Source organism: Epargyreus clarus, unplaced genomic scaffold (genome assembly GCF_041222505.1).
Source record: "Epargyreus clarus isolate Ecla_fem2 unplaced genomic scaffold, WU_Ecla_fem_2.2 ptg000012l, whole genome shotgun sequence".
NCBI lineage: Eukaryota > Metazoa > Arthropoda > Insecta > Lepidoptera > Hesperiidae > Epargyreus > Epargyreus clarus.
The window spans coordinates 8493904-8508427 of NW_027332220.1; the positions used below are offsets into that span (position 1 = coordinate 8493904).

Below are 14524 nucleotides of genomic sequence, written 5' to 3' on the forward strand. Positions count from 1 at the left end.
TATAAAACAATACTATGAAACATTATGGTTAAACCTTGAGATTTAAGTGTGAATAATATTCTTACATACAAGGAAAATACATACGAGGAAAATCTCAAAAATACAGGTTATTTCTTAATGGAGTATAATTTTTCGTACATACCTGATACTATCAACGCTTCATTCGGCCCGACGGTGTGAATATTGCCCATCTTTTCGAAGAAAACAACACACAACACTAATTCACCAACACAGACTGAAATATCACTTTATTTCACGCGAATTATCGGAACGAAAAATAAATTAAAATTTGACAACAAACAAGCCAAGCTACAATAGTAACGCACACAGGCAAACTATGAGTACGAGGATTCGTATCGCTGTCAATGTTCATTCAAAGTCTTGCGCGCGCATCTATCAATTACGCACACATACGCACCCCATACTACTGCAAATTGTCAAAACCATAGACATAATTTTATTTTTAAGTAGTCTGTTAGCTAAAGGAAATGTATTTTAACGTCCAATTAATTATATCTGAATTATATTACCTTGTTTTGGTTTCTTTCCCCAACAAATGCTAGAAAGCTAGAATGAATGAAGTTAGAATGGTTTTACTATTATACTAATTTATAACTGTTTCTTTTTTATACTTTACCGTTAAAATATCGCAACAGTAGCAACACTGACGCTTAAAAATACTACTGTCTGTAGTTCTGTTGTGCCTGTGCTGTGTCCTCCGTTAGGAGTATATAGGTGTTCTGTGGCCGTGTCTGTGGAAAGTAAAGATTGTGTGTGTGTTGTGAATTGTGATTGTTTGTGAGGAATTGTAGCTATAAACCTAAGATATTACTAGTGCTAATGCCGACAGGATCAAAAACTATTCAGACGTACTTACTTTAGTTAGTTCTGCATAAAAAGCGAAGTACCTATGTTATGTACCTGAGTTTGGTTGAAGGCTTGACGTTTACGACTACGCTTGCCTGTCTCATCGACTGGTATCAACGAGCTATCGTAGTTACCCTCTATTATTAGTTATTTCGACGATATCCCAGATAGATTCCCTTAGGAATTTCTAAAAATGTCTGACACGAGTGACCTGGATCGTCAGATCGAACAACTGAAGAGATGTGAGATAATAATGGAGGCAGAGGTTAAGGCCCTGTGTGCGAAAGCCCGCGAGATTCTGGTCGAAGAGAGCAATGTACAACGAGTTGACTCGCCCGTAACGGTAATATAACACGTCTATACTCATAGCTTCACACTAGGATCTTTCCTGTCGTGGGTGTCGTGGACGCACACAAAGACGAAAACATCTACACCCCGAACCAGAATAGTAATTTTATTCATAATTTGGATATCTGTCTTCCTAGGAATCGAACCTCGAACCCACTGTCTGTCAGACCGGTATGGTAAACGCTTCGCCACGCGGGTCGTAAAATAATAGTCCCGTTTTTTCATTATGAGTTTATATGCCTGTAAAGATACCACATCACATTAACTTAAATTACATAGAAACAAATCTGTTTTTTTTTAATGACAAATATTATAACATTTATAATATTTGTTGCCTGTTAATTATTGTTTGACCATCTATAACCAACCCCAGATAAGAATTCTATCTGAGGATGACCACAGATGCATTGCTACCTCGAGAGCTAAGTTGATTTGCCTCAGATATCTCTCATACCACACCCTTCAAAGCATATTGCAGCAGTGCTTAATACTGCTGCTATTACACTGAAATAGGTGTGGTGTTGGTGCCCATAGAGTCAAATGGTTCTACAACCATCAAAGTACTATTATTATTATTTATAATATAGAAGTAGCAGACATGCATGCAGTCCACCTCATGGTAAGTGGCTACTGCTGCCCATGGACATCTGTAATCAACCCCAGGTAGGATTAAATATTCCTACACGAGGTCGGCCACAGATGCACCACTTCCCCAGAGGACTAAGCTGGAAAACCTCGGAAAAGTATGTCTCCCTTACCACACCCTTCAGAGCAGAACACACCAGTTTTTAACACAGTGTTACTGCCGGAGTGGAACCACGAGCGATTCTACCACCTTTACACATTACATTACATTAATAAAACTTACTGTCTTAGTAATAACAAAAACTATAATAATGGTTTTGATCCTGCAGGTATGTGGTGACATTCACGGACAATTCTATGATCTCAAGGAGTTATTCAAAGTAGGCGGTGATGTTCCGGAAACTAATTACCTCTTCATGGGTGACTTTGTTGATCGAGGATTCTATTCTGTTGAAACATTTTTGCTGTTACTCGCACTGAAGGTAAATTTTATTTCATGTATGCTACGAATACAGGATTTTGACTAATTTCTATAAATAGAAATGATAGTGGTAAAATTTTCCTATACAGTTGATCTGCTGATTTACCTATGTCACACTTTTTAATGCTATTTGCAGAGATGTCTGCCCTTCGGGGTTTTAGCATAATAGGCTTTTTAGGTTTTATTTCCATTGATAGACATAGATTATATTGTGATACATACAGGAACTATTCTCCATTACAATGTGTATTTACATATTGATATCGTCACTGGAAGCGTCTAACACACAAAGAAGCCGATCTGTGTTTTAGACTTTCAGCCTTTCCAGTGATGAGATGCGACATGACTCTGTCTTGCAAACTTGAGCCCTACCACTCAAAATATTGAATAGAAAGATATAATTTTGTCTGCAAGGGTACTATTAAGGGTAAGGGTAATATTTACAGTGTATATGTAGATATAAACAAGGTCTTGCTTCAATATCTTTGCCGTAAACTCACATTAGTTATCTATTTATCATGAAATAAACTTTTATATCCTTACAAGCTAGTACTTTTGAAGGGTTCATACTTTCATAGCTATTGGTAATTAATTTTTATTTGCAGGTTCGTTATCCAGATCGCATTACATTAATTAGGGGAAATCACGAATCCCGTCAGATCACACAAGTATATGGATTTTATGACGAATGCTTAAGGAAATATGGATCTATTACTGTTTGGAGGTAATGTGAAGAATTTTGATTGGTTCGCTACCAGTTTGTGTTTAATGTCCTGAATATTAGATGAAAATTAATCATTGCTTAAATAAATTGGGGAAATTCTCAAACATTGGGTATGTAACGACTCATTTTTGTAACTTTATTTTTTCGATAGATGTTATATGTTCCACTGAAATAACTAATACTGCAATTAGACTTCTTTTCAAATCAATAAATCGGCAACATTATCAGCTAATATTATTATTGTAAAGTAATTTTTGAAGTCAGAAATAGTTTTTGATTTTGTAAAGCTACCATACTTTCCTGTAAACAGTTTGTAAGCACTTCAAAGTGAATGCTCTTTTTACAGATATTGCACAGAAATATTTGATTACCTCTCATTGTCAGCCATAATCGATGGCCGGATATTCTGTGTTCACGGAGGTCTCAGTCCATCGATACAGACCCTGGATCAGATCCGTACAATTGACCGCAAGCAAGAGGTTCCCCATGACGGTCCCATGTGCGACCTCTTGTGGAGCGATCCAGAAGGTAAGTTTATACAACAAATATTTTTTTATGTGCAGAATCAATTGTGTTTTCCTTTAAAAGGGATATCGTTTTTCGACATTTGCTTACAAATTTACTTAAGTTCAGTCTAATAACTAATGCATGATGAATTTAGATTTCGCAGTAGGTTTATATAACCGGTAAATTTTTGACAATTTTCTGTTGTGTCGCATTGGTCAAAATATTGGTCTTAAAAGCAGGGTACACTGAGTTCATTCCCCTGTAGACATCTGAATAATTAATTTGACTTTCTGATACATGTAGCGATGTACTGACACTTATTACTTATTTATGCCACCTCTTGGGGATGAATTTTCCGAAATCCTGTTTTACTACTATTGAACTGGTAACTACTGCTACCGTCCATTAGCAAAAATCAAAATAGAATGCTTAGTAATAGTACATAGATTAGTAAAGATACTTCGCCGCCTTGAAATTGAATGAAGCCACAAACGGCTCATTTCTAAGTTCTTTTTTCTAATTCTTGACAAATAAAAACATTTTTACAGTGAATTTACGAATAAATAACTAATACTGCATAATTTACATAATAAATATATAATTATTTCAAATATTTTAGGGACATTTTAGCACGGAAACGTGGCAAAACTTTTTTATCGCCACTATTTCAATTATCAAAACTGGTTACATCTTCTTGTTAGGAGTGTAATCTTTACTAATCTATGGCTTTACATACCAAAGATTTAAATAAGACAGTCTCTGTCTAGTAAAAAATTGCAATGGTTGGTAGGTAAATATTGGAAAGATTGATTTAATTAATGAGGGGGTGTACATCTTCTATTGTCTGTATGTACCAAATAATCGGTATTAAGTATTTAGTACTCTTTAAGTACTTTTCGATTAACGTGACGTCATACAGACACCCAGGGCTGGGGCGTGTCGCCGCGCGGCGCGGGCTACCTGTTCGGCTCCGACGTGGTCGCTCAGTTCAACGTCTCCAACGACATCGACATGATCTGCCGCGCACATCAGCTGGTCATGGAGGGCTACAAGTGGCACTTCAACGAAACCGTGCTCACCGTGTGGTCCGCGCCTAATTACTGCTACAGGTGTGTATTGGACAATTATAATTTTTTTAACAAAATAATACAACCGACTTCTATGTCACTACAAAGTAAAAAATTATTGAAATAAATGTTGGTTTAGTACATATTTCTGAAGTCGGCGCTCAATATATTTCGTTGGATAACGATGTAAACAGCGTGTCTAATATGAATATACATGGGTGGAGGAGTTCCCCTCATTTTCTCCAGAACCCATCGATGGATCCTAACCATATTTAAGTGGGACCAACTTCCACCTCGGCTCTACACAATAAAAAAAAGAATTATTAAAATCGGTCCACTAACGGCGGAGTAATTCGTGTACATACATAAAAAAATATATACAGGGTGAATTTTTAAAACGGGCCTTCAGGGCCAAATCCGAAACTATAAGGATTGGCGAAAAATGCTGAAAGGAGTTACGAGGCCGATTTTGATAAAAACTAAAACTGCATCATAACTTTTTTAAAATAACTTTTTCCCTAGCCGGGAATCGAACGAGTTCATTTTGAAAAAAAATGCACTTTCTATATTATTCCACTATCTGATAGTGTTGCTTATAAGGATCAAAATCTGGAAAGTAATGATAAATGACAAACTAAAGGAAAAGCCTCAATTTTAAGAAAATACATATTTTTTCATATTCATTTGGCAGTTAAGTTTCCGCCATTCATCAATTTAAACATTTCGTGTATTAACTTTTTTTTTTGGCTCAATGTTTCTAATCATTCGAAATGGACGTTTTGTTTCCCAATAATTTATATATTTATGCCCGACTTAGCTAAGGTTATTTTTAGGACCATAAAAATAGATTTACTTGCTATGGGCGGAGTTTCGTTTAATACAGATGTAAAGTTGACAATTTGCGAGAATTACTTTTTTAGAGTCAAATCGAGTGATTACTAAAAAAGAGATATAGAAAATCATATTTAACGTTGAAACGAAGTTGAAAAACAACAAACAATAAGAATTTACTATTTAATCAGTTATCTATTTTCATTAAAAAATAAATCCCAAAAACGGCGGTTACTTATTTGCCAAACTATTACTTTCTCATACTAAGCCGTATGTCATAGTCATAACATCGAATAATTAGTTGATTAACCAACAAATTCTTCAATGGTATGACTTATGTCTGTTTCTAAAGAATTATACATAAATCATATGTTATGTATAATCCTTAAGGATTAGTATGCCAATGTATGGAAAAATACGTATTTTCTTCAAAATTTTGCTTTTCCTTTAATTTGTCACATAACATTACTTCCCAGAATTTGATCCTTATAAGCGACACTATCAGATAGTGGAATAATATAGAGGTGTCATTTTTTTCAAAATGAACTCGTTCGATTCCCGGCTAAGGAAAAAAATATTTTAAAAAACTAATGATGCAGTTTTAGTTTTTATCAAAATCGGCCTCGTAACTCATTTCAGCATTTTTCGCTAATCCTTATAGTTTCGGATTTGGCCCTGAAGGCCCGTTTTAAAAATTCACCCTGTATATATACCGGCTGAATTGATAACCACCTCCCTTTTGAAGTCGGTTAATGAGCATTGTTCGAGTGGGTACCACTTTCACACGTGTTTTAGCGTGAAGGAGTTTTTTCGTTTTGGTAAAGGGTGTGGTGTGGTGGTGTTCATGATGCGACTCTCTTAGTCCACAAGAGATGCAACCCATTTGTATATTACAAATACGTTGTTTCTGACGTACTTAAAATAGTTCTTGTTGCAAGTTATAATTAATAATTTTCAAAACGCACATAAATTTTGAAGGTGGTAGAACCCTTTGTGATTCGAATCCTGCAGCTCCACCACCACATATTTCTGCCTAATAACAGCAGTGTTAAGCGCTGCTGTGTTCTGGTTTGAAGGGTGTGGTAAGGAAGACATACTTTTCCGAGGTGTTCCAGCTTAACCCGCAAGGGTAGCGGCGCATCTGTGGCCTACCTCAGATAGGAATATCTAATCCTATCTGGGGTTAATTACAGATGTCTATGGGCGGCAGTCGTCACTTAGCATCAGGTGGACTGCATGCTTGTCCTAATTAAAAGTCAAAGCAAATAATTAAAAATTAAAGCAACATTCCTAAGATTCGAACCTCGGACCCTCGATTGCGAGGCCAAGTTTCAACCGTAATTTTTTTTATAATTTATTTTATTTAATAATCATTTATTTCTTGTTTACAATAGATGTGGGAACGTAGCGGCAATTCTAGAGTTAAACGAGAACCTCCAACGCGAGTTCACGATATTCGAAGCGGCGCCGCAGGAGTCCCGCGGCGTCCCGTCGAAGAAACCCCAAGCCGACTACTTCTTATAATGTTGCATACAATAGACAATTGCAAGGTGTCCTAGTATTACGGTTCATTGTAGTGACAAAACATTTCAATGTGAATTTCATTGTGATGTTAAAACTTAAGTGTTAATAATGATTAATGTGTTAAGTTCATTCTATACAAGCTCTTGTGTTTACGGCGCTGCAAATGTCAACCGAGTTAAAAAATGGCGCGAATATTTCGCGCGATAATTGTATGCTTGGTCGGATCATGTACAAGCTGTGTGTGTTGAACAAAATGAAAAGTTGTTCCGTTCGTTTCTATTGTAAGTGCCGATGTGACTTGAAAATGGCAGGATAAAATGCTCATGTTAGGCCATCCCCACATTGCGTTTTTTGGCTTTTCGTGATTACCACGACGTTAATATTTGATAAATTTACTTTATTATTGTTCGTCTTCTGTCCCTATATAATACACATAGATCGTAAATAATACATTTATTTCAGGAAAATAAATTCCAAGTGAAAAGCGCAGTGTGGCTATAGCCTTAGGAATAATTAAATTGACTTCCAGTTGGATGATTGTATCAATTATTGTGTTTACATAATGTCTGTGATTAATAAAATGGTACACTAATACATACGTAACATTTTTATCTCAATCTGAAACAACTCTCTGCAATGAAAGGGAAATACTTCATTTTCATACTTTCTACCGGATTTTGCGCTTCAAAAGGTCGCTACTTTCAAATATTTTAATTTAGGTAAGTTGGGGTTATATGGGCGCTGAGGTAAAATCGTTTGATTGAAAGTGCAGCTTAATTTAATCACTTTTTTAAATTAGTGACATCATACACAACGCCTTATCGGACCGATACACTTTGATTCATATGGTTTTGCCCCAATGCCATATCTCAACTTATTTAAGATAAAACAATAATTTGGTCAGTATGTATTCTGTCTATAACTATACGTAGACCAGATAACTGAAAAATAATATAAATAGCCAATTGAAAACATTAACTATTTTCTATCCAGCGATCCCGACATCGGGTTATCTATACCACTGCAACTATAAATTATTATTTAATCTCGCGGGCGTAAGGTGCATAATAGACACCACCTTACCATTAGCACAGGCGGGGAAACCAAATTCTTCGACTAGGACTTTTTCACTGACAAATTTCAAAGACTACTGAATTACTTAGTGATAAGGGATATATCGCATAGGACAACCTTTTTCTCCTTTTAGACCCCTCTATAACAAAGCTATAACCACTTTTACATATATCTCAGTATCTTTTCAAATAGATATACCTAATACTGAAGATAAATAGATTAGAATAAATAAAGCAATTTTCAGTTTTTTGCGAATTTAAAATATCAACGTTTGTTTTCCATTAATATTGAATTTTGTATTGTTAATAACTTGTATGGCTTTATAAATTGAAAAACGAACTTAGTTTATAAGAAAGAAGCTCGATGAATGTCTCTAAATCAAGAACATTTCATGTTTGGATCCAACATAATATTTATAAAAAATAATTTGAGAATTTCTTAAGACTTGTTACATATAACCTGTGTAAAGGGAGTACGTATTTTCGAAATCAACCTGCACAGAGTTAATACATTATTTTATGAAAAAAATTGTAACTTTACTCGTCGTGGGAAGAGACATACCCAATAGTGGGCTATAAAATGGGTTACAGACAGCTTATGCTTTATAAACTGTTAAGAGGTAGTAATGTGTGTTGAATAAAACAAATTTACAAAGCAAAAGTAGCTATTAATTTTCATGTATTTTTATAATGTTAAGGATGCAAGAAGGTGTTCTTTAGATTTAAAGTACTTCAAAATTATTAATGTACCTAAAACATTTGTATGTAAGAGCACAATGAGTAGTATAAAGGATCCATTTTAGTAGCTAGCGATTAGATTAAATTATTCAACTTTAAATATTGTAATCACTGCCATATTCATCGTTGTTTCTATGGTGTGGTGTATATTTCTGAGTACTTTTATATATTTTATAATCAGGTTGCTTAAGCTCGACGATTGGCAAACTGAAACTAATGTTCATTAGTATAATCCCATGGTAGTAAACAAATATTTAATGCCATAAATGTAAAGAATATATTGTAAAGATTGTGTTTACATGTTTTTAGTCAAGTTTATATTTCAATGGTTCTTAACATTCTTCTATGAAAAAATATTTTTTTCATTACTTATGCCAACAAGTCCATACTGAAAATTGACAACTTATGACTTATTTTGAAGACTTATAAAATACTATAGATGATATAAACAATGAGTACTTACAGAATTTTTTTCACAATAGATCTTTATTACACAGTAATAATATATATATATATATATATTAATACAGAAATTTGACTGATAAATTAAAATCCAAAGGAAGTTTAAACTTGACTAAAACTCAAAAAACTCCACTCTTTGATCTTAGGAAGTTGCACCACATATTTGCATTAAGACAACTATAATTATTCTAATTCTTGTTTGCCAAATCATCTTTGTTTATGGTAATGTGATCTCAGAATAAAATTATATTTCTACCATTTTATAACAAGATAAATATCAGTCTGATTGTAGTATATAACACTTGCATAGTTCCTTAATTTCCTATTTATTAGGGATATGGACAACCCCATCATAACTAGGGTTACTTAATTTATTTGTGTTTTCGTGTCGACTTAAGACTCCATAATTGTTATTTAAAATGTCAAGTCTGTTGCAAATGGATGGTTAATATTTCTTTCATATGCAACAATAAAACAATTTTGTATTCACTTTTGTTTTTTTTTACAATAATTAAAATGAAATTCTGATCAAAATTGTTATGTTATTTATTCAAAATAAACCTGTACAAACTACATTTTATAACAATTGAGGTAGACATCTAAATCACAAAATGTAAATTATGGTAACACTTATGACTAATACAATATTTCTAGCAATAATTAACACTTACTATTATTTTATTTATGTACAAATTGTATCACATAATTCTGTTAAAATGTCACCACATTTTGTTGAAACCTTCAGGTCAGCAATGTGGTCGGCTCTAGTGGGTCCTATATTTAAAATTGCTACTTTCTTGCTCTCTTCCTTTGCTTGTAAAATTATTCTGTAGCTTGAAAACACAGTTAAACTAGATCCCAGCACAAAAACAGCATCGCTGTTTGATACTTCTTCTCTAACTTTGTTCACTCTGTCTTTAGGTACATTGTCGCCAAAGAAAACAATATCTGGTTTAAGTGGTCCTTCACATTTGGGGCAAAGTGGTACACGGAATCTGTCAACTTGCTCCTAAAAAGAGATGGTTATAATTTAATATAATAAACTAAACTATAAGTAAATGAGAGACTTCTTTCTAACCATACATATTTGTAATTACAAAGGTTATTAAACATTTCAATTTTTTTCTTTCAGAAGCTTTACTTCTTGACTAGTTCTCATAGGGTATAATTTTATATACCCACATATGAATGTGGGTATATAAATACCATTGTAATGATACTATAATAGTGACACACTGGCAATGAAGCTAAATAAATTTTATATTTTCTAGACATCTAACTTCATGACTGAATCATTAACATCAACACTGTTGCCAATACACCTTAGCATAAACACTTAACAATGAAGTAGATTGTAGTTGAATTGTGCTACATGCTGCTACATGCCACATGGCAATTATAAATAAAATCTTACTTTTGATAACTCCACATCACCATCAGGTCTGATCATTGTAAAACTGCTCTGCATATCAGGGTTATACTTTAACAGTTTCTCTTGTAACTCGAATCTGCTGACCTCGTATGGGCAACTCAAACATTTAACAATGTAACCTGTTCCATGGAGTTCAATAATATTTTCAGAACCTGCTTTATGATGCAGTCGGTCAACATTTTGTGTAACAATGGATGTTACTTTCCCGGCCTGTAATGTAATTGAATGAAATAATTTTTTGTTATATAAGTAACATATATGGGAAAATAATAGAAGTACAATTTAACTTAGGTTATGGTGTTTCTGATTAGACCAAATAAATTAACAATGTAGGGGTTTAGAATAGAACAGCCATTGTCAAAACTTCACATCACATCTCACATTGATAGAATCTCAGATTGAGTAGAATGTCTTTAAACTTAGTATGCATACGTGATCTGTAGGTTACAATTTAGTATTGACTTAGACTGATTGGTAATTATCAGTACTCTGTATGATTGTATGCCTTGCTTGTTTCATGTAAACTCAATTAATTTTACATACCTTTTCTAGTCGTCTTATAGCGAAGTGCGTTGCATTTGGTTCAATAGAGCTGAACCGTGGCCAACCTACAAAATTCCTCGCCCAATACCTCTGCCTCACTTTCGGATACTTCACGAAATCCTGGTATTGTATTGGCTTGTGATTGCTGCGCGCATATAAACCAACTTCCTCAGATCTGTAGTCGGGTATTCCTTATGAATTACACAACAAATGAATGAAAGCATTGCACATATACTTACATATCCAACATTAATATCATACCTGACTCCGTGGAAATTCCTGCGCCCGTAAGAATAAGTAGTTTTTCGTGTTTACGTAAAAAGTCTAAAAGGTTTTGATAGTCAACTTGATCTGGTGGTTTGTAAGCAGGAACGAATACTATATGCCTAGTAAAAGGCTTTATTTTCATTACTTGTTTAAACATTGTATAAATTAATATAATTCGTAATTAAAAGTAAAACCAAAATATTACATTTACGCCATAATTTGTTGACGGCATAACTGACCATAAAGTATAAATAATTGTCACAGACTTGTGTCAATTGTCAACCAAATAATGTAATGAAACAGAGCACAGACTAATAAATAGTTAATTTAACTAGTGGTATGATGGTATCGGACCGTGAAGTCGTATCCGAACCGGAAACTTCAGTCTAGAATCGTAAGATCAGAACTTAATATCTACACTTTTTCAGAACACTTAATAGGGAATATGCACATTTTTATTCTATTATCTTAACCCACTTATCACATCGTTTTAACATAGTAAAAAATATAAACAATTTTATTAGTGATTGAAATATTTTTTTAAAAATTATTTAAAGTATCAATAAAATTTGACACATTTGAACGCCGCCATTTTACGCGCTCTTTGAATGACGTCACGTAGCGTGATTTGTATTAATATTGATGATAACTATATGCATATAAAGTTATTATTAAACGTTTTCAGGTTTTATCGCTATTTACATCATGGGAAAGGCTAAATAACCACTTTATAAATATTTCCTAGACTTATTGTGCAAAACCAGTACTATAAACTATAAATACATTATATAGTGTTTTTTCTTTTGCAAAAGATGCGAAAATACGAAAAATATGGAGCAAGATTATAGGAAACAGATATAGTATCTCCAAAATCGCATTAACATTTGTATTTACTGTAACAAACAATAATTTTAGGTAAATGATTTTAAAATATTGCATTGATCATCTACTTCGTTAGGTACTTATCGACTTCTACAACAAATACTATCATTTGAAACACACAAAATGCATTATAATCTATTATAATATTATAAAGATAGGTGAAGATAGGTGATTGGTTGAAGGTGGTAGAACCCTTTGTGGTTCGACTCTGGAGGCACTACCGCCACACCTTTATACCTAATAACAGCAGTGTTACGTGATGCTGTGTTCCGGTTTGAAGGGTGTGGTAGGAGACAGACTTTTCCGAGGCGTTCCAGCTTAGTTCTCAGGGGTAGCGGCGCATCTGTGGCCGACCTTAGGTGGGAATATCTAATCCTATCTGGGGTTGATTACAAATGTCCATGGGCGGACTGTATGCTCGTCTGCTACTCCTATATTATAAAAAAAAAGAATATTAACATAATAAGTTATGATCAGTTAAATATTTCCAAATTGACCTATGCATAAAAACCAGTTTATTCATTTTGCATATTTTAGGTAAATAGTCCGATTGTGCTTTGACAAAACCACTTTCAATCATTGTTCTTGATTATTCCTAATAATACTATGTAGAAAAATCGCACTAGGTAATAAATAACACTGTAGGAATATAGACAAAAACAATTTTTCTCTCAAACAGTTTGAATATCGACGCCGATAAACATCGTAACACGCTAAGTGACGTCATTTTTCGATTCGACCAATGGGAATGCGTTTTGCAAATTTGAATTTCGCGCGCATAATTTACGATTTTTGATTAAAGTTTTAAACAATTTAACACGAAATAAAGAAAAAATAATGGTTTAGATGTAATTTCAGGACCGTAATGTATCGAGGAAAAAAATAACAAGCAAATCTAAATCACATGCATATTCCCTATTAGAAAGCAAATTTATTTGTACACCAAAGAACACGATTTGTTTCTGTAGTAGTTTAAATAATATTTTCATAATAACATTAATTTATTATATACAAAAATTTGCTTTTAAAATGTTCACATATTTTTTTTACAATTACCTTATTGTTTTTCCTTCTATTCTACTTTATGATTTCAGAGTTGAATGTTCATCCGGATTCAGCTAGGTCGGAATATCGGTTGTACTTATCATCCGTTAAACAAAGACAAAGAATAACAACGGACGTCCCTATTTAAAAAAAAACCACAATGACAGTGACAACAGACATGTGCATCATGTACATTGACATTTACAAATGACATTTTAGTTTTTAGTTGGGAAGCTGAAATATTTTGCTGTATTATTTGGTTTCCTTATAATAATTTAAGTGATTAGCAATGGCATTACTTAAGTTAAAATCGGCTTCATTTATTTTAATAGAGGATGACTATAACCACAATTTGTTACCCTTATTAATGGAATTAGTACAAGACGAAAACAAGATAAACATGTTTTGTTACGAACAACCAATTTCGCTTTGGCTAAACGTGTTCAAAAATAAGAATGTTAAGTTCTGCGATGAATCACGAGACGATCAATTTATAACCAAGGAAAAGAGTGTTGTGATAATTGACTCTATAAATCAGATGGTTATATCTTTAGGTTGGATTAAGTGTCTTAAATATTTAAAAAAGCTCCAGAGTGCACCAACGCTATCGAAACTTATTGTAATTTTGCACAAAGACTGTCTGCCCCCAGTATCACAACTTCAAACACATCTGAATCACATATCCAACGCCATTGTAACATATGAATCACCAACAAAAATTAAAGTATTAATAAAAAAGGCGGGCAAGATTTTTAAGAGCGAAGAGTTACTATCATACGATCACAACGCTTCAGTTTTAATTTCAAGACCCATTCTTAAACCGGAAGTGAAAGAAGAAGTAGTAGAAAAAGTTTCACCGGCGGATTTATCTACATTTAAAATTGAGGTCGACCAATTAAATCAACTAGCGAAGCATCAGTTGAAATTGCCATACATGAGCAAGATCAATGAAGGCCAGGGGAAAGTGTATTATGAGCCGGATGCTGTAGATGATTGGGATGATGAAGATCCTGATGATGATCTTGATATATAAATAAATTCTATATTAATAAAAGCATTGAAGTTTTTATATCCATTTCTTCCAAGCAAATTGTTACACAATATTTATATATTATCCAATTGTGTAAAAATAAATTAAACATACTTTAG

The 14524-nt window shown here is 33.5% G+C and overlaps 4 protein-coding genes across 4 annotated transcripts in view; 2 read left to right on the plus strand and 2 right to left on the minus strand.

Annotated features, from left to right (window-relative positions):
- Positions 1-389, minus strand: part of Flo2 (flotillin-2) — a 398911-nt gene extending 398522 nt beyond the window's left edge. Inside the window, exon 1 of the mRNA XM_073078418.1 lies at positions 143-389. Within this exon, the coding sequence (XP_072934519.1) occupies positions 143-191 (49 nt within the window). The 5' untranslated portion in view covers positions 192-389. The remainder of the gene's footprint in view (positions 1-142) is intronic.
- Positions 390-720: 331 nt separating this feature from the next.
- Pp4-19C (protein phosphatase 19C) lies at positions 721-9741 on the plus strand. The gene is made up of 6 exons (XM_073078422.1): positions 721-1210; positions 2130-2282; positions 2887-3005; positions 3352-3533; positions 4432-4621; positions 6805-9741. The coding sequence occupies exons 1-6, from the start codon at positions 1061-1063 to the stop codon at positions 6932-6934; spliced, it is 924 nt and encodes a 307-aa protein (XP_072934523.1). The 5' UTR covers positions 721-1060; the 3' UTR covers positions 6935-9741.
- LOC140746313 (NAD-dependent protein deacylase Sirt4) lies at positions 9738-11709 on the minus strand. The gene is made up of 4 exons (XM_073078423.1): positions 11444-11709; positions 11183-11373; positions 10622-10849; positions 9738-10216 (listed from the first exon to the last, which is right to left on the minus strand). The coding sequence occupies exons 1-4, from the start codon at positions 11604-11606 to the stop codon at positions 9890-9892; spliced, it is 909 nt and encodes a 302-aa protein (XP_072934524.1). The 5' UTR covers positions 11607-11709; the 3' UTR covers positions 9738-9889.
- Positions 11710-13565: 1856 nt separating this feature from the next.
- Elp5 (Elongator complex protein 5) lies at positions 13566-14429 on the plus strand. Its single transcript, XM_073078424.1, has one exon. It carries the CDS (start codon positions 13665-13667, stop codon positions 14406-14408), a length of 744 nt encoding a protein of 247 aa, XP_072934525.1. The 5' UTR covers positions 13566-13664; the 3' UTR covers positions 14409-14429.
- The last annotated feature ends 95 nt before the right edge of the window (positions 14430-14524 follow it).